This window comes from Apodemus sylvaticus, chromosome 16 (assembly GCF_947179515.1).
Source record: "Apodemus sylvaticus chromosome 16, mApoSyl1.1, whole genome shotgun sequence".
NCBI classification, from domain to species: domain Eukaryota; kingdom Metazoa; phylum Chordata; class Mammalia; order Rodentia; family Muridae; genus Apodemus; species Apodemus sylvaticus.
In genome coordinates, this window is record NC_067487.1 from 87,387,867 (window position 1) to 87,412,306 (window position 24,440).

The 24,440-nt window shown below is 37.4% G+C and overlaps 1 protein-coding gene across 1 annotated transcript in view; it reads right to left on the minus strand.

Moving 5' to 3' along the window:
- Window positions 1-680: 680 nt before the first annotated feature.
- The window catches only part of Erap1 (endoplasmic reticulum aminopeptidase 1), a 33,202-nt gene continuing 9,442 nt past the window's right edge, over window positions 681-24,440 (minus strand). Inside the window, exons 3-19 of the mRNA XM_052159568.1 lie at window positions 21,137-21,275; window positions 17,340-17,474; window positions 15,289-15,409; window positions 14,140-14,294; window positions 13,451-13,564; window positions 11,815-11,946; window positions 11,447-11,578; window positions 11,235-11,303; window positions 9,872-10,026; window positions 8,474-8,553; window positions 7,420-7,603; window positions 6,009-6,165; window positions 5,190-5,374; window positions 4,192-4,353; window positions 3,556-3,696; window positions 3,070-3,151; window positions 681-929 (exon numbers count right to left, since the gene is read on the minus strand). Coding sequence (XP_052015528.1) covers window positions 774-929; window positions 3,070-3,151; window positions 3,556-3,696; window positions 4,192-4,353; window positions 5,190-5,374; window positions 6,009-6,165; window positions 7,420-7,603; window positions 8,474-8,553; window positions 9,872-10,026; window positions 11,235-11,303; window positions 11,447-11,578; window positions 11,815-11,946; window positions 13,451-13,564; window positions 14,140-14,294; window positions 15,289-15,409; window positions 17,340-17,474; window positions 21,137-21,275 — 2,299 coding nt within the window. The 3' untranslated portion in view covers window positions 681-773. The remainder of the gene's footprint in view (window positions 930-3,069; window positions 3,152-3,555; window positions 3,697-4,191; window positions 4,354-5,189; window positions 5,375-6,008; window positions 6,166-7,419; window positions 7,604-8,473; window positions 8,554-9,871; window positions 10,027-11,234; window positions 11,304-11,446; window positions 11,579-11,814; window positions 11,947-13,450; window positions 13,565-14,139; window positions 14,295-15,288; window positions 15,410-17,339; window positions 17,475-21,136; window positions 21,276-24,440) is intronic.

Genomic DNA, 24,440 nt, shown 5'->3' on the forward strand with positions numbered 1-24,440 from the left:
CCCTGGTCCTGGAAAGGCTTGAGGCAGCAGTGTATGGGATACCAGGACAGGGAAGCAGGAGGGGGTTGATTGGGGAACAGGGGGAGGGGAGAGGGCTTATGGGACTTTGTGGGAGGGAGGAACCAGGAAAGGGGAAATCATTTGAAATGTAAATAAAAAATATATCTAATAATAAAAAAAATAGGACTGTATAGAAAAAAGGCCACCTCTTAGGAGTAAGAGTTTAAAGTGGTAAAAATCAGCAACAGGCGAGTACAAGGAAATAAATGCCTCTATGTACTCCATCATTGATCACAACCCCAAACACTGTCATCAACAAAATCCAGAGTGAAAAAGTGCCTGGTTAACTGAAGCTTGAAGACAGCACGCTTCAGTGCAACCAGCAGGAAGAGCGACTGCAGGACTGTAGAGCCAGAGAGGTCAACAGAACCGCGGCACAGCCATTTTCCAGCCTGGCTAAGGACCCAAGCATTCACTGCACAATGTGCTTCATTCACTATTCAGTCTTACAACGACACTCATGAAGGACGGACACATAAGCATAAAGTATACACTGAGAAGAAGCCCCTTGGCTTTTCTGTGGTAAGGAGCCGGGCCCTTGGGTTTATACCTGTCAACCACAGACATTGAAGCTTCTCTCAGATATAATCAAGTGAAACAAAATAAGAAACTATCTTCAGTAGTAGCCAAAACAACTATCTTTAGTTTGCAAATACTCAAATTGAACAAATTTTGCTTATTATAAATTCAGAACCTTGGCAAGAAACAAATTGTCACAGCAACTTCTGCTTTTCTTTTTGCAGCCATAGCCTTATTTTATCAAAATTCTTATCCATCCATCGTATATTTTCTTCAATTGTCTCAATGGTTTGTTGAACACAACGGAGCTGAGAACCATTTTCTTTCAAGGAGCTGAAGAATGCTTTTACCTTTGGGGGGAATAGATTTTAAAAGCATTAGTTTGGTTATATTAAGCAAATGGTAATTTAAGGGTACTTAAAAGAAAAAGTAAAGCTACAATTCCAATATTAGCTAAAGTTCTACATAGAAGGAAGTACTAGATATCTGGATATGATTATGTATATCTTATATTTGAACTACATGAAATGAGCTAATGCCACATAGGTTTGTATTACTTCTAGCTTTTATATGTTCACAGTTGCCAGACTTTAAAAGGCTTTGCTGTTTAACATTTTATATTCAGGGTTTAATTAAGATTATCTATTTAATATGGGTTCTGTTACATATACACAAATGCAGACTAAAGTTTTTAAATATATCTGAAAAGCAGAATGTGCAGAGTATCTCCTTTGCTAAGAAAAAATAGTATCAACCATATAAATGCAGTCTTTCTTTGTGGCCTAGCCTTGTGTGTTATTGCCACCAACACTATAAAGAATTGAGCTCTTAACAAGTTATATATAGTTATATATAACAAGATCTCAAACCTTGACAATATTTTTATCCCAATCCACAATTCCTGCTTTGTTCCCTCCAGATAAAATCTACAGTTTCCCACAGTTCCAGAGATATGAGAGACTTACAGCCCTCTCTTCAAACTGGATTTTGTTCTTGCCAAATTCCTGGGTATCTATCTGAATATTTAAAGTGGAATGATGGATAGGCTGCCTTTGCCAAAGCACTGAAAATTGTACTATTTCCTTTCACCTTCAAGAGTAGTTAACATTATTCCATAGATTTTCATAGCATTAACTATTTTTTTTGTAGTCAGGAAGCAAGAATAGACCAAGACATTATTGATTGATCATGAATTCCAGACAGCTAATTCCTTAGAAATCCATTTCATAATACCATGCTATGAGTTTTGGGATAGTGGGTGGGGGAAAGAGTGAGTTTTAGGAAAATCAAGTTCCAGTCAGAAATGATGCAGAGTTCTAAAATTACTTGAGAGTCCAGCTGCCTCCTGCTGGGGAAGAAAAGAGGTACTCCTTCCTCCCTGCCCCAACCTGTGCTTCCCTCAATATACTGCTACAGGGCCTAAGATTGATTCCTCATCGACTAAAAATCACTTTCAGCACTGTCCAATAATACAATATTTTCACTTCACTTTTTGCTTAAAATATTTTATTTATGCTTGAGGAGCCCATAATGATATTATTGCTGAAATATGTACTTACATACAAGCTCTAGCAAAACCAGCTCCTGGCATTTCTCCCAAGCCTAGATTGTGTCTCCTGTCACACCGATGCAGCTTAATACGCAACTTATATACACGCCGCTGAGAACACACTCAGCAGCCTTTAGAGGGGTATAAAAAGTCTCCTTTTGTAGAATATATGTATGTCTCATTTTCTCTCTTACCAGACAGTTTCATAGCAATGTCTTATTTTTGCCTGAGCAGTAAGAACTCTATGATAACTGTTCAATGTCATTGTAATAAATATCTTCTGTGTAGGTCCTCACAGCTCCTATCTTCTATACAGTTTTCATTCTTTAATATTTATAGATGAATTTTATAGAGTGCCAAAAGTAATAAAGTAAAGAATATTATAAGTGAGAAGAGAAACATGACTTTGGATTCTGAAGCATCTGGGCCCTTTCTGCCTCTTCCACCATAGCTGGTCATGTCAGTTGTTCAAACCTCTAGCATTCACTTTTTAACATCTTTAAATGAGGACCAATTGTGGGTTTTGTTTTTAAACTGAAGGTTTTTGTTGTTTTGGGGGAGGTTGCTTTGTTTTGTTTGTTTTTGTTTTTGAGACAGGGTGTTATTGCTCTTGATGGACCTGGAACTTGCTTTGTAGACCAAGTTGGCCTTTAACACACAGATATCTGCCTGCTGATGCTTCCAGAGTGCTTGAATTTAAAACATATGTAAGCATACCTGGCAAAGTCCAAGTTTTTAATTGCAGAGCAAAGCTTGTCACATAAGAGGCATATATACTGGAACTCAAAACTTGGATCCAAATGACAAGATTCATTCTCAGTGTGCCACAACTTCTGTTCCTGACCATATTTAGTAGCTAACTGCCTCTCTCTCTCTCTCTCTCTCTCTCTCTCTCTCTCTCTCAAACACACACACACACACACACACACACACCCTTTTACCTCCTCAAGATGTGCTCTGGTGGAAAACTGGTCTGTTGTTCCCATTACCATGTAAGCTATGGATGATGAGCCAAGCTCAAACCTAGAAAATGTCAAAAAGTATTCAATATATATTTCATGTATCTTATATATCTTATTTAAACAATCTATAAAACTACAATCCATACCAATAACTAAGTAAAAGGCTAAGAACCAAAAACAATCGCAGTGGTACACAGGCTGAATGAGTTAGGGGAGAGCTGCACTGATCTTGAGGAAGGTTTCAGGCAAGCCAAGGAGTACAGGAAGAAGCAGATGGGATGGAAAGCATAACCCAGATGCAAGGGTTAGCAGTGGACTAACGTTTTAAACTAATAAAAATAATTTAATTTGAAAAGTTATCTTCAATGTAAGATACTCCTTCATAAATAGCAAAGGTTAAACACACAGGCAGAGGGGTGTGGTAAAAATGCATTCAATCCCACTGCAATTTTTGGTACTACTTACTTCTGTATAAGCTTATTCCAATTTTCCCTCAGAAACTTCCAGGCCAATGGATAACCCACTGAGTTTCTGCCAATGAGTACGAGAATATGTGGAAATTCCTGAGTTTTTATTATCTCTCCCTTAAAACTTTGGTCAAGAAGCCTTTAAAGATCAAAGGAAGAGATGTTAGTAATGAATTACAAGTGATTGAAGAGGTACAAAATCTTCAATATAATAACATAAATGAAAAATTTTGTTTGCCAATCATAAAGTCCTCAAAGGTAAACTGGTAATGTCTTGAAAAACTATAGCCACATGATTAAAAGCTAACAATTATATAGCGTTTAAAAGACCCACACAATATTGTCTCTCTTTTTCCTCAAAAAATACGATTATCTCTAAATATTTCCAATATGTTACTGCTATAAAGACACACAATACAAACTCCTTAAATATTTTCCCCAATACTTGTTTCTAGTTACTTGGTACTCTCATTAGGTATGTGCCTACTTGCACAGTGTTTCCAGCAGAATAAATAACTCCTAGGCAACAGAGCTAAAAAAAAAAAAAAAAAAAAAAAAAAAAAAAAAAAAAGTGCCAGGATAATCCTGTGCCGTTCACATTCCCTCGGCCTGTGGACGTCAATGCACGACTCACCACTGAAGTTTCTCTGGGTCTTGACTGGTACAGAGGGAAAATTCAATTTGGCTTTTCTCCGTACTAGACAATGAAGAATGATATTTACTATAAAGAAAATCCCAGCCTTCTGTGTTCTGGGCCCCGACAGCAAACACTGCCAAGGTCACATCAATAGGGAGGCTATAAGAAAGAATAAACATTTTAGATCCTGAGACAAAGTGCTCTTAGATGCACAACAGGGACCAGTGGTGAACTAGTTCCACACTCACAGGTACACTCCTAAAAACATAAGCTACCATTTTCTTCTGTTACACTTTATGGGAAGAAGCAACAGAAAATGTCTAAACTTAGATTTGAGCAGCCTCAGAACTACAATAACAAATATTATGCATACATGCTTATACATATAGTATATTTTTAAAATGATGTGAAAGAAATTCAACTGAGACTCAAATTTTATTACATGAGGAAATACAGTAATCCCTATAGCATTGTGGTTAGTAAACATGTCTTTTAATGTCAAATATCCAGACTGTTGCCATAAATGATTATTGGACGCCATTAATTTCCAAATACAAAAGGACTGATGCCTAGCAGGAGTGGAGATTCCAGACATTGTTCATCTATCCCAATGTGAACAATAACCACATACTGTGGGCAAGGGTTTTGAAGAGAGAAATTTCTGTAAAATCCACTGCCTGCCTTTCAGCCTGGCGTGGCCATGACAGTTCAGTCATTTTATGCATACTACACGAAGTGGGAGTTGCTATGATTGTACTCTAATTCCCCAGATATTTGATATTTTAGGCACAGAAATTCTTTGTTGTATTTCTTAAGATATAAAGTTGGGAAATATAAATTTTAAAAGGTGATTAATTTTCCAAAAAGGTGCAATAGGAAGGCTCATCTATCCAGCTTTTCCCAGTGGTTAGTGCCAATGATGGGGAACAGGAAGGATGAGGTGAAGGATACCCCTTACATCAACAGGCTGGACTGCATGTCCAGTGAGAACTGACCTCATGTTTCCATTAGATGACTTCCACTCTCTGAAGTAGCGCTCTGCCCTCTGCACACAGGGCTGATACCTGCGCACACATGCAAGGAGGAGGAGCTGGCTCCTGAGCAGCCTCTCTGAGATAGAGCCTTCATCTGTCCACGTCTGCTTATCAATAAGGTCCTTCAGCAGCCTGAGGAGGAAGTCCTGTGGCATATAGCAGGAGCAGTGACAGGTATTACAAGCAGTGTCTCAGAGCATTTGTAACTCACATAGCCTAGTACTATAGATCCTGGTAGGGTGATGAAAAACTCCACCTAAACACATATTGAATGTATATTAATAATGCTGAGTAAGTCCCTGAAGCTCAATCCCACTCCTTTAAAACCATCTATTTAATTTAGTTATAAAATGGATGAAAAAATGACTTTAATATCACAGTAATCCTTTCTAAAGGTGTCCCATCTACTTAAATCAGGACTAAATTTTAGGAGCAAATTGTTATAAATCCTCACAATATTTTATTAGAAAGAAATTTTGTGTTTCTTCAAGTGCCACTTAAGAAAATATCAGGAATTGTAATCACAGGAGATAAGTCAAGTGAAATAAAATATTTACAAAGAAAAAAAAACATTAAAATTATAGACCCTAACACTATTCCTATGTAGTACCAGCCGCGCGTTTACTAGTTAATCCAAACAATTTTTATTTGCTTTTCTTTAATGTACAGGAGGACATATATTTGTGTGTATAATATTTTATATATAGACACACTCAGAATAATCACTCTTTCAACAATAAGAATACATTTTTTTTTAATTTGACTCATCTCAGGCTTTACCTTAAATTGAGTTTCCACCTCAATCATATCTCTTTTCTCCATTAGCTTATACATAGGTATCAGTTCATTCAAACCTTGGAATATGGGCATAATTTCAGTTTCATTTTTCAAGTACAGGGTTAAATCCAGGGCTTTTTCAATTGATAACTTTTCAATGCTGAGCAAGAAAAAACATGGTTACAGGTTTATGGTAAAACATATTTTTGCTTCAACATATATTGCAATAATGTTTTCACAAGGCAGCAGACATAAATAAATAATTACTTTGCATTAGAAATTGCTTCTGTTACACACAAGACAACACTGGGGAAGAAGAGTCACAATTACAGAGCAGAGTTCAGTCTGTGGCTAAGATAAAATGGTGCATGTTCATGTCTGTCATATATAACATATCAAACTATGTATTTAAGTTCCAGACAAAGCTTAGAACTCCAATACAAGATCAAGAGAGCCAGATCAGGAAGATTGCTGTTTATAAAAAAAAAAAAAAAATAAGAATCCCTGTCATCATCTCTGATGAGTTCATCTCAGAGAATTCATCATCTCTGTTCAAAAATAAACTGGATATCAGAACACTCTAGAGTTCTAGAACAATAGCCATGCAGATAAACTTAAGTACAAGGAAAACCAACTGATTAGGCACTCTTTAATTTCTGTTTTTATTACCTTGGAAGCTCATAGAAGTAATAAAACCAGCAGGAAAGACTACATTTGCATAGATAGACATAGGATCTGAGAATTATAGAGCTGCCTCATTCCACCCAGATGGCTCTCTTAGAACTTTATCACTGCCTAAGTAATGAAGACATTCATGTTTTAAGCTTGGAAAATAATTTTATCCCTTTCTACGACAGGAAAGAATGAGGAGCCTCAGTTCGTCAAAGATCATTTGATAAGGCTAAATTATATAAACTATATTCCATAAAGATGCTGTGGAAATTATTATCTTTAAGTGAAATCTCTTGTTTGGTTCAATAGATGTACGGAACTGGACCTGCAGTACTTAGCTTTACAAGAAGGCTTCAATAAGGTTAAGGACTCAGCATGAGACAAAAAATCCATCTCCTATATCATGGCCAGAAAAGTTTCAGAACAAAACTGTAGAAACAGGCAAGGGGCTCAACAGGATGTAGTCTCAAGGTTTCCTACCCATTTGCCTCAGGCTGATTTTAATTATTAATGAGAAAGATAAAAATACTGATTCTGTATTTTATATCAGATAGCAGTTGAAGACCAGAGATTAAACATGTGTTTGAAAGCTATGTTCCCCTGTTGGAAGAACTTGGAGAGGGGATGCATTTCCAAATTCTCATTAGCAACCAATCAATCACTGTCATCTCTAGAAACTAAGTATCTGAACAGTAAGAGCTGTCTTCAGAAATACACCACAACTTTACATAGCTTGCATTACCTGACCAGCTGAAATGCATTGTTGATGAGACTTGCCCGATCATTACTGCTGATTGTTGTGTGTGCTTCTTTTAAAAGGCCACTCAGGGAAGTCCATCCATCATCCTCGTAATGCACAATGTAATAGCCATTCATTCCCACATTAAATTTGAGCCACTGCACTGCTTCTGGGAGGATGATCACATCTATTGAAGATAGGATAAGTCTCAACCATCTAGGACACTGTGGATGGACAGCTTTTCTGATCAGGTTATACAAGGAAACTGGGAAAACTCTAATACTGAAAAAATGGAGATCATTTGTTTTGTAGAAACAACATCACAGTAACCCAGAAAACAAATGTCAACAGTAGCATTAGATATAGATTCTGTGATATTTATAAATCTATATAAATATTCCAACCACATTTCTGATCAAAATGTATTTCTCAGTATTATTAACAAACTAATGAGAATTTTTATTGTTAATCTATTCTTTCAGTATTATAGTGCTCAACTGTTTAAATTTATATCATGATATTTCCTTTCTTAATTTATTTTTTATTGGATGTTTTATTTACATTTCAAATGGTATCCCCTTTCCTGGTTTTAAAAGCCCACTCTCACTCTCTCACTGAGCAATTTGAATTTTTGCTTGTGAGGTGTGTGAGTGTGAGTGTGTGTGTGTGTGTGTGTGTGTGTGTGTGTGTGCCACAGGATGGTACTGGCTGTTCTCAGATTCTAGACTTTTTTTTGGTCAGGAAGGAGGTGAGATAGGAACACTGGCCTTGGACTGGCCAGTTAGGATTTTTCTGTCTTCACCTTTCCAGCACCACGGTCACAACCATACACTGCAACACTCATGTTTGTTTTTTAAGCCTAAATTCTGGAGCTCAAACTGAAGCCCTCACATTTACAAGATAAGCACGCTACCAATTGAGCCATCTTCTAAGTCAGTCAAATATTCTAAACTCTTTCTTTTCCACCAAAATAAAAAACTAAAGAAGCTTGATAGCTGATTTCTACTCATTTCTATATTTCTTACTTCCAAAACTAATTATTTCTATAATAATGTACCTGTCTTTGCCTTCAACAAAAATCTCTGGACTGAGTCTGATTTGCTAGTAATGAATGTCAGTGGAACATGCCACAGATACCTAAAAGAAAGAAAATATATATTACTCATTGTTTTTATTCACATAACAAGCAGCTTTTAAGACATCTGCCCATTGTGTGCCAGGCTAGTATAAAACAGAATGGTATTAGAATGTTATGCCAAGACCTGATAGTATGCTGAGTCTGACTTCCAACTCAGCTGCTTTCTCAGATCTTACAGAAGAAAGACAAAAGCAAGCTCAAGTGAATAATGACTACTGTTCCAAGCCTAACCTCAAATAATAACTAACCACGAGTAATGACACAGATTGGCATCATCCCTCCTTAATCATGTGCCAAAGACACAGATGTCACTTCTCTTCTGTGGAGTTTTTCCAAACACCCTGAATCTGATCAGAAGAAACAGTAGGAAAAAATATAAGTTGAAGGAAATCCTAGCAAAGTAAATAACCTGAAGTGGGGAAGAAATATCAAGAAACACAAGGACTGGAGAATTGCTGTAAAAAAGGAAATCCAAAATAATGTGGCAATGAAATTTGAAATGTGCTGAATTTGGGAGCAGGATTTTTCCATTTTGACACAAAGACATTTTATGACAACTGGAAAAACTGAATAGGCCTTATAGATTATATTTTGTCATGTTTATTTCCTAATTTTGAAAATTTGATATGATTATAAGTGAATGTTTTTATTTTCTTGAAAATACAACTTCCATATACATCTTGGTGTACATGTAATATATATTACATGTTATTACATTCATATCGCCTAAATGTAAGTTATATATATTATATAATGCTTGTTTAAATATACATAGAAAATCTTAACTTGCATGTAATACATATCTGTATAAAGCATATATAGACATTTTTTGCCATGTTTGCTATGTTCTTACTGAATTAGTTTAAAATATATCAAGTATTTTTTAAGTTGCAACACATCATTTCTCATAATACTCTTCAAGGTCACAAGCTAAGGGCTTCTAGGATGTAACTCAGACTTCTGAAGAACTGCATATTTCCTAATTCCTGGAAATCACATAAATTCTTTTGTCAACTCCAATCAATGTTAGTGACTACTGTGACTTCACAGCAACTACTTACTTATATTGGAGCTGCCTTCAAGCCAACAACTAGAAATGACATCCTATTAAACTGCAAAATGGGAGAATGTGAAAATGACAGGCTGTCACTATTACAGAGACTCAAAGCCTCTGACTCCGTTGGGGAAGGTAGAGTTACAGGTCAACTGTATAGTACACACAGTTTCAGCTGAAGCACTCAAGGAAAGGAGTGAGGACAAGGCTTCAAAACGAAGACTGTATCCCACCCAGAAAGACATTCCCACGGTGAACATTACCCAGTCTCTGGGAAGCGCTCAGAACCCTTCATGTAGTGTTCTTGCTTCATGTGCACATTCCGCCCTCTCACAGTGACGGTTATCAGAGGAAAGCCCTTCTGCAGTGTCCATGTGTTCATCATGGTCTTTACATCCACAACTTCCTGATGCCAGTGCTGGTTTAAGACAAAAGAGGAAGGGATGCATCATCTGAGGTCTGCCTCTGAGGAGAGGAAGCCAGCTTGTGTTCCTCTGTTCTCTAGCTTCTTGCCTTGCTTACATTCCTCTCCTGTTCGCAACCATTGATCCTTGACTATCCACCTTTCCATTACCTCCCCCAAACCTGTGTGTCTTCACTGTTGTCCCTGCTTGAGACAACTAATGTCCAAGCATACCACATGGACACCAAGCTGCCATGTGAGCAAGAGAATGAGAGAAGAGATGGAGAATCAGTGAGGTTTTCAAAACTAGCGTCACTGTACTGGCTCTTGGACAATCAAGGTGGAAAACCTGTTCCATGAATAGGCTGTGCTTCTAAAGTGACATCTTAGTGATGGCTTGTACCTGACTAGGAATAGGAAATACAAAATATGTGTTCCTCTGCACTGAAAATGCTCATGGGAAAAGATGAACAGCACAATATTCTACCCCATAAGCTAGAAACTATTAATAAAGCAATCTTTGAAAGCAAAGAAAAAGAAAGAAAATGAAAATACAGCAAATATAATTTTGTTGAATTTCTAGTCACGCAGAGCTGTATATTGATATATCCCAACAAATCTAGATTAAACAGAGTCAGACCATTTTGTGACTCACATGGCATGAATATTTGATAGCTGATCAGATAAAAACATGAATTAAAATGGAATTTAAATCCATGTTCTTCAAGTTACCACCATATGATTTGGATCTCACCTTCCCATTACCACATATAACGACCTGAACAGTAATCGCACTTACCTCATGGGTCTGTTGAGAGAAGTAAAGGACATTATATGCCCGATCATTCAGCATGTGACTGATACACAGCAAATGTCCAAGAGTTTTCTCTGCCCTTGTGTCATTTTTCAAATGCACTGCTCTAGAAATGACTGATATAATACAGTCTTAACCTGACACTGAAACTTGTCATAAATCCATTGTTTTAGGGAGAGTGGAGTGAAAGGAATTAGTGTTTGTGGCAAGTCCTGTCCCTAATGTTGGAACATCCTCTTGCATACATGATTCTTAGGAAAATCTGTAAAAGACTGTTAGCCTGGTTCAATTTGAATGCAGACCTGCCTGGGATGAGAGTGATTTGAGGACGTCCAAAGTTTGGCAAAGATACCACTCAAAGAATATGGAGAACATGCATGGGTGGACAGGGACAGGCTGAGAGACTTACTGAGGTTGATGGGTATTGTCTTTTAGAGCAAAAGCCATCCGTTGTTTCTGTACCATCTGTGGAGCAAATCTAAAACCAAAAATAACAAGTCACTCTCATTCCTCAAGGAAGTACATTAGTCCTTTAGGATAGAGTACCATAATACAGGAAAAAAACAAAACAAGGCAGTCAGCTGGCAAGTCCCAGATGCAGAGCTTTGGACCACCACTCACATGCATCATGCTATTCCACAGGTCTTCGTTTTTCGTGTTTTTATAACTATACTTTTGGAGGTACTGTACAATTCCTCTTTTAAATGTATCTGCACTCAGATAATCTCTTAGCATATTCAAAATACAAGCGCCCTGAAAAGACAAGAAAAATATTACTATGTATAGTTTGTTTGTACATTTCAATGCAGATGCATTTAGTTTTTCAAGATTTTAAACCATAGAAAGTATGAAGAATTGACGAGAATCTAATAGGATTTCGGGCCAAACAACTTCAAGGTATCCCACACCTGAACTTCTGAACTACAAGCCTTCTGTTCAACTACTAAAAAACTTAGTGTCCAAACTGCATCACTGCAATCTGCTTTTACCTTTTCATAAGAAACTTCATCAAACATCTCCCGAATTTGTGCAGGATTCTCCACAGGTGTGGATATAGGATGAGAGGAGTTTAATGCATCAACTTCCATTGCATTAAAACACTTGCCAAAGAAATATTCTTCCTATTGACATAGAGAACAGAAATAAAAGGGTAAAAAGGAATAAAAGGAGAAAGGCTTATTCTGCAGAACAGGGCTAGAATTACAATTTCTATGTCAACTGATCTCATATTCTTTAGAACTAATAAAACAGTATTGCTAATCTTTCTAAGGAAAGATCTAAACATCTAAGAAACTGAGGCTGTAAATAAGCCATTAATATTTCATTTATTTTCCCCACTTTGGAATAAAGTTACTCTCATGCTAACCCAGAAAGAACATTATTATTCTACTTGTATCCCAAAAAATTGGGAAGTAAAATGTATAGTGATTTCATCCAAGCATATATATTTAACTTTGGGACTTACAGTGAAAACAATAAATTAAATTCCTAAATGAGTAAGTGTTTTTCTTTACTTGATATATTCAGTCAACTGCATATCCATAATAGTTTTATTATTAAAGATTAGGATAGAAAAAGGACACACTTATAATGTCTGGAATGATAATATAATATGTATCCCCTAACTATTTCTAAACAGATTATAGGTACATATATATGAATGTGGAAAATAATTATCCATAAAGAATTTTACTAAAAATGATTCTTTATAAAAAGTGAATTTATTTTTTCTTGCTGCTTATGATTTCCTTATAGTTAAAACATGGTGTTTAAATTTACATGAGTCCTAAATTAAATTTGTAACCTAGAAGTCTAGGTTGATAATATGTGGTTACTTAAGTCAAAATTCATGCAATGTGTCAATTTTGGATCCTATGCATATTAATATTAATATGTACCCAGTATTTAAAATGCAATAAATATACTGAACATATAGAGTGGCATAGAACATTCAGCCTATTATTAGCTCTATTTCTTTAATGTTAAGGGAAGATATAATTTAATACTTCATTTATATTGAAAGTTCAGTTAGCATTTTCAAACATGACTGTCTCTAAGCTTCCAGTGAAGTAATCATTTCTACAAAGTCTATAATCAAAATGCTAAATATGCTTGTAGAGACATTGAAAAAACAGCTCAAAAGCTCAGAATACCCATGATACAACCCACAAAACATATACAGCTTAAGAAAAAGGAAGACCAAAGTATAGATGCTTCAATCCTACATAGAAGGGGGGACAAAATAATCACAGGAAGTAGAGGGAGGGAGGGACCTGGGAGTGAGAGAAGAGGGGGAGGGAAAAACAGGGATCGGAGCAGGTATTGGAAGGTACAGGAGAGAACAGAAGATCAGTTTAACAGTGGGGGATAGAGAACTGGGGATAGCCACTAGAAAATCCCAGACACCAGGGAACACACCAACCAAAACGGCTCCAGATACATATGTAGCAGAGGATGGCCTTATCTGACATCAATGGGAGAAGAGGCACTTGGACCTGTGGAGGCCCCAACAGAGGGGGATGATAAGAGTGGTGAGGTGGGAGTGGGTGGGTGAGCAGCATCATAGAGGCAAGGGGCAGGGGGAGAGGAGGGATATAAGATATAAAACTTTGAGCAGCAACATACAACTTTTAGTTCAGGATGGGTCACAGTGACAGACACAAACTCCATAAATTTGGCAAATCCTTCATTGAGCCAAAGATCATTCCACCATTCCATGGTGACCAGGTTTCCAAACCACTGAAAGAAAAATATGACTGTTTATTTGCAACTTTATAGTGATACTATAATATCTATATGTACTATGGCAAAAACAGATACAACAAACTTATAGACATGTAAAATGATTATCAGTTTAACAATGTAAATGAAACATTTATTAAACATTTTATCAGAGTAAACATAAGAACTTTTCAACAGTAATTAAAAACCTTGACACTTAAGGGAACAACTCTCCTCTGATATGAAAAAGTACACATGACAGCTGTATGAGTAGCTTCATTTGTCCCACAAGAGAAATGGGTATTAAATTACACTACACATCATTCTTCTCTGAGGCAGTGGCTGCTAGCAGACTGCCTATTCTCTAGCAAAGAATCCCCACCATGCATATATGGACAGCACTAATTGAATTTGGTGAGTTATTAAAAAAAAAGGAAGAAGAAGACATGAAGTTGGAAGGTAGGTGTTTTGCTAGGAGGACCTAGAAAGAGTTGGATGGAGGTGGAAATAAGGAGTGGGTATAATCCTATGTCATTGTAAGCTCCTATAAAGTTTTCAAAGAACAAAAATTTATGTCTGATAAACTTTCCTACCTGGTGAGCCAGTTCGTGGGACACAGTCATTGTGATGCCAAGCTTACTCGATGCAGAAGACTTTTCTTTATCATATAACAGAGAGGATTCTCTGTAGGTGGTCAGGCCCCAGTTTTCCATAGCACCAGACTGAAAGTCTGGAATTGCAGCAAGGTCTTGGGTTGGAAGGAATACAACTCATTATCAATCTCACAGCTGTATATTTCCCTAAATGTAATAAACTTCAGAATGGAGGATAAAATGAAAAGTTAAGCCCTTGAATGCAGAATTAGGGAGTTCCAGGGGCAAGGACCTTTCCTGGTAGAGAAAGAGAGGCTTTGTGACTATCATGTTGCTGCCAGTGTGACTAAGTCAGGCAGGCTTAGGTCTCAAGCATCTCAGTACATCTTCTCTGATTTCTTTTTCTTTTTGCCCCCTTTTATTTGTTAATACTGGGGATTGAACCTAGGGTCCTGGGCATGCTAGATGAGTGCTCTACCACTGAGATGCATCCTCCATTGTTTACTTTTTATTTTGAGACAGGTCTCCCTCCCTTAATTAGTCTGGACTTCAATTTCTAATTCTTCTGCTTTAGCCTCTTGAGTACCTGGGAAAACAGGTCTAAGGCATTAGGCTTGGCCCCATCTCAATCACTGTCTAATAATCGTACCATGAGTTTGGGAACTGAACAATCAAAAAAATTACCTTAGTAAACTACTTTATTTTGGATACCTACAGCTATATTTCCATAAATACAATAACCAATAGCTTTGAGAGTTCATATGAAATCTGCAATTTCTTAGAGTTGGCATATTTAGTCCTTCAGAAAAGTTTTGTGGGCTGTTTTCTATACTCCTGAGAAGTATGTACTGACAATGACAAAAAAAAGAAAGAAAAGAAAAGAAGTGAAAAGAAGCTCTGCACTCTTCTGCCTCCTGCTAATGATCCCAGAGGGCAAAGCCATCCTCATCTGCACTGTCAGGAATTTGCATAATGATCTGTCATTCACAGTTGATTGGATAAATAATCGGAGGTGAGGGGATTCTCAGAAGAATCAGCCTGCTATCTGAACTTTGCTGAGATATATAAGAGAATCATGGGAATTCACCAGTAATATTATCTATCATAGGGGTCAACAGAGGACACCTGGAAATGCCAGTAGTACTCTACCTTGCTTGGGTAAAGGATATGGAATGCTGAAATAATCCTCATAAAACTCTAGAAGAGTCACTGCAGCATCCAGAGCATAATCGGCTTGCTTTATCTTGTCTGGCACAGCATACACAGAGACCTAAAGCAGAACAGAAGGATACTCAGATAACATAATGGCCTCCTACTACAACTGGAGAGAACAATGGCTTCTTACTATAGGATACGGCTATCAATACTACAAAAGACAATTAGGAATTCCATTATTTAATTCTGACTGTGAATAAATTTAATTTCTGAAAATAACTACAACAAGCTACAAATACAGGCACAAAGCAGTTTTCTCAACTATTTTCAGAAAACAGTAATACAAATTAATTTGAAAGCAATAATACAATGTCAATTAGATGCTAGAAAGTCAGTAGGGTACCACACCCGTCTTTCCCCTGTGGATCCAAACCCAATACAAGTGGACTTGAGCTCTGGTTCTCATGGCATTGACAGATCTAGGAACAAAAGGTGGGATCAGGTCCTAGCTAAGGCAAAAAAACCAACCCTCCATAAAACCAAACTCCAAAGCTATTCCCTTAGTGTATGGGTAAACTAAAAACAAATGACACTTCTCTCAAAGAAACTGTAAGTGAAAGAAAATAAGATAGGAAGGAAGCAAGGAAGAAAGGAAGGAAGGAAGCAGGGAAGGAGGGAGAGAGGAAAAGGGAAGGAAGGAAGGAAGGAAGGATGAAGGAAGGAAGACTTTGCTATTCACTGGTATCACACATAGAAGAATGGGACAGTCTTTAAAAAACTGTAGTTAAAATAAACCTTCATAGTTCTTAAGAGTTGGAACAAAAGTTAACTAGGCAATCTAAAGTACTAAATCTAATACCCTTATTTAAGGTCATCTTTGGATTTGAAGTACTGCCTGGTATTTGGCAGGAGAGAAGACACATGTTCTAGCAGAGTCCACTTTGACAGAGGAATAAGCCATAATAAATACAAAAAAACATAATACAAAAAAAAGTGTGCAGAAACAAAATGCACAAAAACTTCAGATATGATGATAGCTATGATCAGGATATAAAATACGTATATTTGAATACATAATGGTAATAAAATATGTATGTATAGTTAGTATGTTTCAAGGAAGATAAGGAAGAACTAAAAATGTAAGCATAGCTTAGACATTATTAAAAAATCATACACAATAGGGTCAGCAAAACATGCAAAGTAATGGGCAGATTAAAGTATTCTCTTCATCTAAGCTACTAATCTTCCTTTCAAATATCCACAGCACTAGAAGTAGTAATGGTAATTCAGAGTAGCCCAGTTACTCAGGCCTCAGGGACAGCATTACATATACAGTAACTTCAGTTCCCTTTAAAGTATGTTTTCCTTCTGGACCACGTGACAGCACTGTGAAAGCAGAAGTGCTAAGCACAGGCTTAAATGATGCTTGAAGCAAGACCTTTACTAGAACATTCTAACATTCTCTGACATAGATTGTCTTTCCCAAAGACCCCTTCTTGAAACCAAGAAGTAACTTTTTCTTCTTTCCTCTCCTATCTTCTTTTCTGCCACAATCAGTAACATTGCCTTTAATGTTGTAGACAGTTATAATCAGATGAAAGCTTAGAAATCTCTGCAAAATGTAGTCCATTATCCTTATCCTTATTCTTTGTTGGCTTGTTTTCTTGAGATGTGGTCTCACTCTAGCTCTGGCTAGCCTGGAACTCGCTATGTAGACCAAGCTGGTCTTGAAGTCCCAGAGATTAGACTGTTACTATCTTCATGCCTGGACAGCTCATACATTTTAAACAAGTATAACCTATATTCCACAAGAAAAATGGCCAAGGTCAGAGAGCTAAATAGCAATAGAGCCAGGTAACTGGTGACTTATGCATGGCCAAGTACTCTATATCCTTTTGTTACTAGGGCATTGTTATTGAGTAAGCATCTGTGACAAGAGGATCATTACCTTCCCTAATTTTTCTAAGACTGAGGGAATACCAAATTGCAGAATTACCAGTTTTGAAAACCAGGTTGATCATCTTGTGAGGCAATCATGGGCTCACCTTGACTCCACTCTTAGTCATCTTGCTCACAGACTTAAAATCAGAAATGATGAAGGCCACTAGGTAGGTGCTCATCTTCATAGTGATATCAAAATGATCTTCTATGAGGCCTTCAGCAACAGTCACAGATTTCACCTATTATCAGAGTAAATAACCAAGTAATCAAATTGTTCAACACTGACATACATTATAAAAAAAAAATCTCTCAAAGTAAAATACACATTGAAGAGACCAGTGCGATATTTCTATAATTACTTTTAAAAGTCTTTACTATATATCTGACTATAATTTAGAGGTCAGGGCCAGACCGTTTGATTCTATTTCTTTTTCAGTGGGATATAAGTATACTTTATACTGGGCAAATACAATATAACCATTTACTACCTAAAAAGAATTTCTGATCTTTATATTAAATTGAATGTGCCCTATTACATAATATGCAAAATCTTTTTTAAACTTAGCCTTTTATTTGAATGAGGTTTAAGTAAAACCATGATGCAAGAAATCTTGAAGAAAAGGTTGCATGATGTGCACACCGTCTACAAGATGTGCTCCCAAAGGGAGAGCCTAATACGTTAGCACAGTAGTGTTTCTTACAGAAAGAACCAGCCCAGGGAGAAGCATGCAGACAGACACATTGCTATGGTCAGTCCCACTGTTGCCTTTTTTTTTTTTTTTGGTCCTCATCCTTTCTTTCTTTTCGCCTCTCATAATTTTTTCATTGTTTTATTAGATATTTGCTTTGTTTACATTTCAAATGGTATCCCCTTTCCTCATTACCCTGCCAAAAACCCAGTACCATACCCTCTGTCCCGGATTACCAACCCCGACTCTCCCTTTCCTGACCTGGCATTCCCCTACACTGGAGCATCAAGCCTTCACAGGACCAATGGCCTCTCCTCTCATTGATGTCTGAAAAGGCCATCCTCTGCTACATGTGTGGCTGGAGCCATGGGTCCCTCCATGTTGTACTCTTTGGTTGGTGGTTTAGTCCTTTGGAGCTCTGGGGGTACTGGTTGATAAATATTAGTGTTCCTCCTATGGGGCTGCAAACCTCTTCAGCTCCTTGGGTCCTTCCTCTAGCTCCTCCATTGGGGACCCTATGCAAACCAGCTGTGAGCCATGGGTATTTTGATTCCCCTCCTAAGAAGGACCAAAGTATCCATACTTTGTTCTTCCTTCTTCTTGAGCTTCATGTGGTCTGTGAATTGTATCTTGGGTATTCCAGAACATTTGGGCTAATATCTATTTATCAGTGAGTGCATACCATGTGTGTTCTTTTGTGGTTGGGCTACCTCACTCAGGATGATATTTTCTAGTTCCATCCATTTGCCTAAGAATTTCATGAAGTCATTGTTTTTAATAGCTGAGTAGTACTCTATTGTGTAAATGTACCACATTTTTTTTTAACCATTCCTGTGTTGAGGGACATCTGGGTTCTTTCCAGCTTCTGGCTATTATAAATAAGGCTGCTATGAGCATGTTTCCTTATTATATGTTGGAGCATCTTCTGGGTATATGCCCAGTAGTGGTATAGCTGGGTCCTCAGGTAGTACTATGCCAAATTTTCTGAGAAACCACCAAACTGATTTCCATAGTGGTAGTACCAGCTTGCAACCCCACCAGCAATGGATGAATGCTCCTCTTTCTCCACATCCTCTCCAGCATCCTGCTGTCCCCTGAAGTTTTGATCTTAGCCATTCTGAGGTAGAATCTCAGGGTTGTTTTGATTTGCATTCCCCTGATGATTAAGGATGTTGAACATGTCTTTACGTGTTTCTCAGACATCCAGTATTCCTCAGTTTAGAATTCTTTGTTTAGCTCTGTCCCATTTTTAATAGGGTTATTTAACTTTTTGAGTTCTTTGTATATACTGGATATTACCCTCTATTGGATGTAGGATTGGTAAAGATCTTTTCCCAATCTGTTGTTCACAGTTTTGTCCTATTGACAGTGTCCTTTGCCTTAATTACTTAATTACTTTGTAATTTTATGAGGTCCCATTTGTCAATTCTTGATCTTAGAGCATAAACTATTGGTGTTCTGTTCAGGAAATGTTCCCCTGTGCCCATGTGCTCCAGGCTCTTCCCCACTTTCTCTTCTATTAGATTTAGTGTATCTGGTTTTATGTGGAGGTCCTTGATACACCTGGACTTGACTCAGCTTTGTACAGTGAGATAAGAATGGATCAATTTGTATTATTCTACATGTTGACTGCCAGTTGACCCAGCACCATTTGTTGAAAATGCTGTCTTTTTTCCACTGGGTGGTTTTAGCTCCTTTGTCAAATAGGACAAAATGGCAATCAAGAGATTGGGAAAAGATGCTGGAGAGGATGTCCTTATCCTTTCTAACCCCCATCAGTCACTAGGTATGGTGCTTGCCTGTCACCTTCTGGTTATTTCAACCAATCCTGGTAAACAACTTAGCTTTACTCCTTAAGAATCTCAAGCTATCATTCCATTTAAATGGTTTCTATATGCCCTGCCCAAATTTCCATTTGTGATATGCTAATTAATAGGAAAGAAACCTGATTGAACTAATAAACATTAAGATGTGTTTAATCCCTACCAATTGCCTAAACTTTCAACATTCTAATTGTATAAAGAATCTGACTTTCTAGCACTGCCCTCCCCCTTCCCTCAAATATCCATTGTTCTTCCTCTCAGCACCACTTCTGTTTGGAAAGCTGACCTACTCTTATTTAGATTCTACCAGTGAAAGAATTTTCTAGCCCCCAACAGCAAGATGGTGATAGAGTCTTTCCTGTGCTCTCAGATGGTTCCAGATAACTCAGTATATTATGATGTCATTATCTTTGTAGTATCTCTAGAGTTCCTTGCCTTTCATATGCAAGCCTATGAATTTTTCCTCAAATGCATGATATTCTGTTATTTTTCTAGAGCTATGACACTCTCATTAGAGAACCCATTTCTGTGCTACAGAGCAATGGCATTAACATTGATTGGTGTGGGAAATCATAATATGAAAAAGTGTATTTTCTATTCATATGCAAAAGTACATAGAAAAGTTGCAAAAAATCATAGCTCTCTATGGTTCACAGAATTTACTTGATAAAGGGATCTTTCCGGTGTTTAACTGGGGTTCTGTGTCCCTTTGTCATGGCCACCATAATGAAAATGAATGCTCTTTAGAATCCTAGACAGATTATTCTATCCTGGACCTCACTGAACGAAAATGAATTATAAACAATGAAACCATGTATTGCCTGGTGATGGTGCTCAGTAGCTGCACCACAGCTGTACCACAGCTGTAGTTGTACTTGACTCAGTAGCCATGATCCATGAGAAAAAGAAAGCAGATGAATAGTTTTATTCCTTGGACATCTTCCTGCCTTATAAATCAAGGAGAGTGCTACCCACATCTGCCTTGACAAAATGGCTACTCAGTGGAGCTAACCTCTAATAATACAAACTCTGAAAATACTACTCTTCTTTGGGATGCCTGTCCAATGTCACATATGTAACTATCACATATATAACTATATATATAACTATACATATAACTATACATATAACTATATATATAACTATATATATATATATAACACATATATATCTATATATTCCTCTCATGTTCATTTATACTGAAAACCTGAACTTTCTAAGGGACAATGTTTTGTTTGGTTATCAACAAACTTGAATCGAAAGTACTGGCAGAGAAGAGCTATTAAATGTAACTGTCAGGAAATAAAACCAAAGGTAACTGAAATATTGCAGTGTTAGACATCACAGAGAAGGGCAGTTTTCCCAGGGGCAGATTCCGTTCTCACTTACCAAGGGCATGTTGGAGATGGCCAAGTGCCTTGGATCCCTCCTTATCTTGATGGAGAAGCTTGCCTTGAGAGCAGGTTCATCAAAGCAGGGAAAAGCCATCCTGGCAGCTGTGGGTTCAAATTGTGTTGCTGCAAGTGTCCTACAAGAGCATGTGAATGAAATCACATGAGTGCACCATGGACTCCAAAGGAGGCATCTGGTACTCTAATTCCTGAAGTTAATGTACGTTCTTGGATATTACTACTTATTGATTGACTTATTTATTTATACACAGGGTCTTGCTGTGTAATCCTGGCTAGCTATGAAGAGCTATATGAGGCTGGCCTTTGCTTCACAAGTTCTGGCATCAATAGATAATTTTTTTAAGTAAAGAGGGGCTATGGAGATAGTTTAGCAGTAAAGGGCCTCTCCTACAAGCTTGTGGTCCTGAGTTCAAATTTCTAGCACCCACATGAAAAAGCTGTATATGAAGAGCTTACTACTTTCCTTGTAACCTTACTACTTAGGGGACAGACAGATAGCTTCACAGAGATCACTAGCCATCTCTAATCAGTGAGCACTAACAAAGTTCAGTTGCTCAATAAATAAAGAATAAAAGAACAAAATAGTGAAAGAAAGAGGAGTGCATACTAGGAAGACATATTATTTTGACCTTGTATATATATGGGTGCATACACGTTCATACAAATACAAAAGAAAAAAAGAAAAAAATCCTATAACAAAATCTCTTCTGAAAAAAACAAAAAAATACTTCTTCCAAACAAACTGTAATACCATGTGTACTGCCCAAAGTTCTGCCCATTGTGAAGATTTTCCTTCACCTGCATCTTTCAGGGTTGTCCCAGAAAGGGGTTGTAATGCTGCAGCTGTCTACTTCTGGGTGGTGCCTGCATAACATGCAGAGCCACAGTAAACCAAGTCCTAGTCTTCTCTTCTTCAGTCAGCCTGTCATAGGGAGCACCCCATAAGGCTATGGGTACATGCTTGGGAGTAGATGGCACTGTATTTTTAGGACAGTAGATTAACAGCTTTCAGAAACAATGAACTCTAAAATGATTAGAAAATCCTCATTGACCAAGCGGAATCTCAGATATAAGCAAGTCAGAAAGAAAATCTACACATCATTAATAAACATGTCTGAATGGTTCCACTTTCTTAAACAATAAACTAAGGAAATTTTTCACTATGATAATCCTACCTATCCATGAGAGATCTTTCCATCTTCTGATACCTTCTTCAGTTTTTTTCTTCAGGAACTTGAAGTTCTTGTCACATAGATATTTCACTTGCTTGATTAGAGTTACACCAGATATTTTATATTATTCATGGCTATTGTGAAAGGTGTTATTTCCCTAATTTCTTTATTGGCCTACTTATCATTGTATAAAGGAGGGCTACTGATTTCTTTGAGTTAATTTTGTATTAACCACTTTGCTGAAGGTGTTTATCAGCTGTAGGAGTTCTCTGGTAGAATTTTTCCAGTCGTTTATGTACACTATCATAACCATCCACAATTAGTGATACTTTGACTTCTTCCCTTCCAATTTGCATCCCTTGACATCCTTTATTTGTTTTATTACTGTGGCTTGATCTTCAAGTACTCTATTACATAGATAGGGATTAAATAGATAGGGAGAGGGCAGTCTTGTCCCTGATTTTAGTGTTATTGCTTTAAGTTTCTCTTTTAATCATCATTTAATTTGATGTTGGCTATTGACTTCCTGTATAATGCTTTGATTATGTTTAGGTATGTGCCTTGTATCCCTTATCTCTCTGATACTTTTAACACAAAGGGGTGTTGGATTTTTCAAAGGCTTTTTAAGCATCTAATGAAATTATCATGTAGTGTTTTTCTTTCAGTTTATTTATGTGGTGGATTATATTGATGGATTTTCATATTTTGAACTCTCCCTGCATCCTTTGAATGAAGCAAGTCCAAGTGGGTCCAGGACCTCAACATCTACTCAGATATACTAAATCTCATAGAAGAGAAAGTGGGAAATAACCTTGAACTCAATTGCTACAGGAGACAATTTCCTGAAGAGAACACCAATGGCTCAGGCTCTAAGATCAACAATTGATAAACAGGACTTCATAAAACTGATAAACTTCTGTAAGACAAAAAGACACTGCCAATAGGACAAAACATCAGCCTATAGATTGGGAAAGGATCTTCACCAATTCTACTTCTGTCAAAGGGCTAATTAATACCCAAAATTTAAAAAGAACTCAAGAAAATAGACACCAGCAACCCAAATAACCAAATTAAAATTGGGGTACAAGTAGTGAATTGACCTAATGATACTTGAATTCTAATGTTAATAATGGACCCCAAGGCTGGTTGCCCCAGAGATGATAGTCAGCATGTAAGAAGCTAAGTGACCCTGCCCCCAAATTATTTATGATTGATAAAGATGCCAAGAGACAATAGTTGGGCAGAAGAAACAAAGGTGAGGTTTAGAGTCAGAAAGGTGGTTGAAGAAGAATGCAGGAGTGTTGCAAGATATTTCTTATCCATTGACATTGAGGCAGTGAGAGGCCAGTGATTGGAGGGGAGCTAAGGAGGGAGAGAGGCTTGGTGGACAGCACCAGCAGATGAGAGGGAGACACGGATATCCAGATAGCTTCAGATGTATTTTGGTGTTTTGGAGAGGTTAGAAATATTGTGATAAGACTTTATCACTGTAAATTGGCATTATGAAATTGGGAGTTTCTTATACATAAATATATTTGGTTAATTATTCAAGTTTAAGAGACATGCTTTACGGGATACTTGGAAGGAGTGGGTGCTGGGCAGAAGCGTGGGACTCCCACTGTTTACAGAGTCGGTGGCAGAAAGGTAACACAGCTGGGATGCTGTGAGAGCGAGCTGGAATAGACTGGCTCAGCAGCGATAGTGAGAGCTGCTGTGAGCGAGAGCCAGCAGGACTTGGTACAGCAGTTCGGCAGGGTGGTACAAATTTATAATTATTTAACACTACACAGGAGGAAGAAGGAGAAGACACCATGTGTTAGAAGAAAAGAGAACTTGTCCCTGAGAGCTGCCCAATTGGAGTTAAGAGCGGCTCAGATGGAACCAAGTAAGTAATAACTCAGGATTATTGATAGGAAAGTAGATTCTAACAACATTGGGATTAGTACCAGTCTAGTTCTTGTGTTGTATAAGGCATATTGTGCATATAAACTTTGTGTGTGTCTTTCATTTGGGAACTTAAATAGCAAAGATGGGGTAGACACCTTGGGCCAGAATTTAATAAATTTCTACAACATGTACAGAGCTAAACAGAGCATTTTCAACATAGGG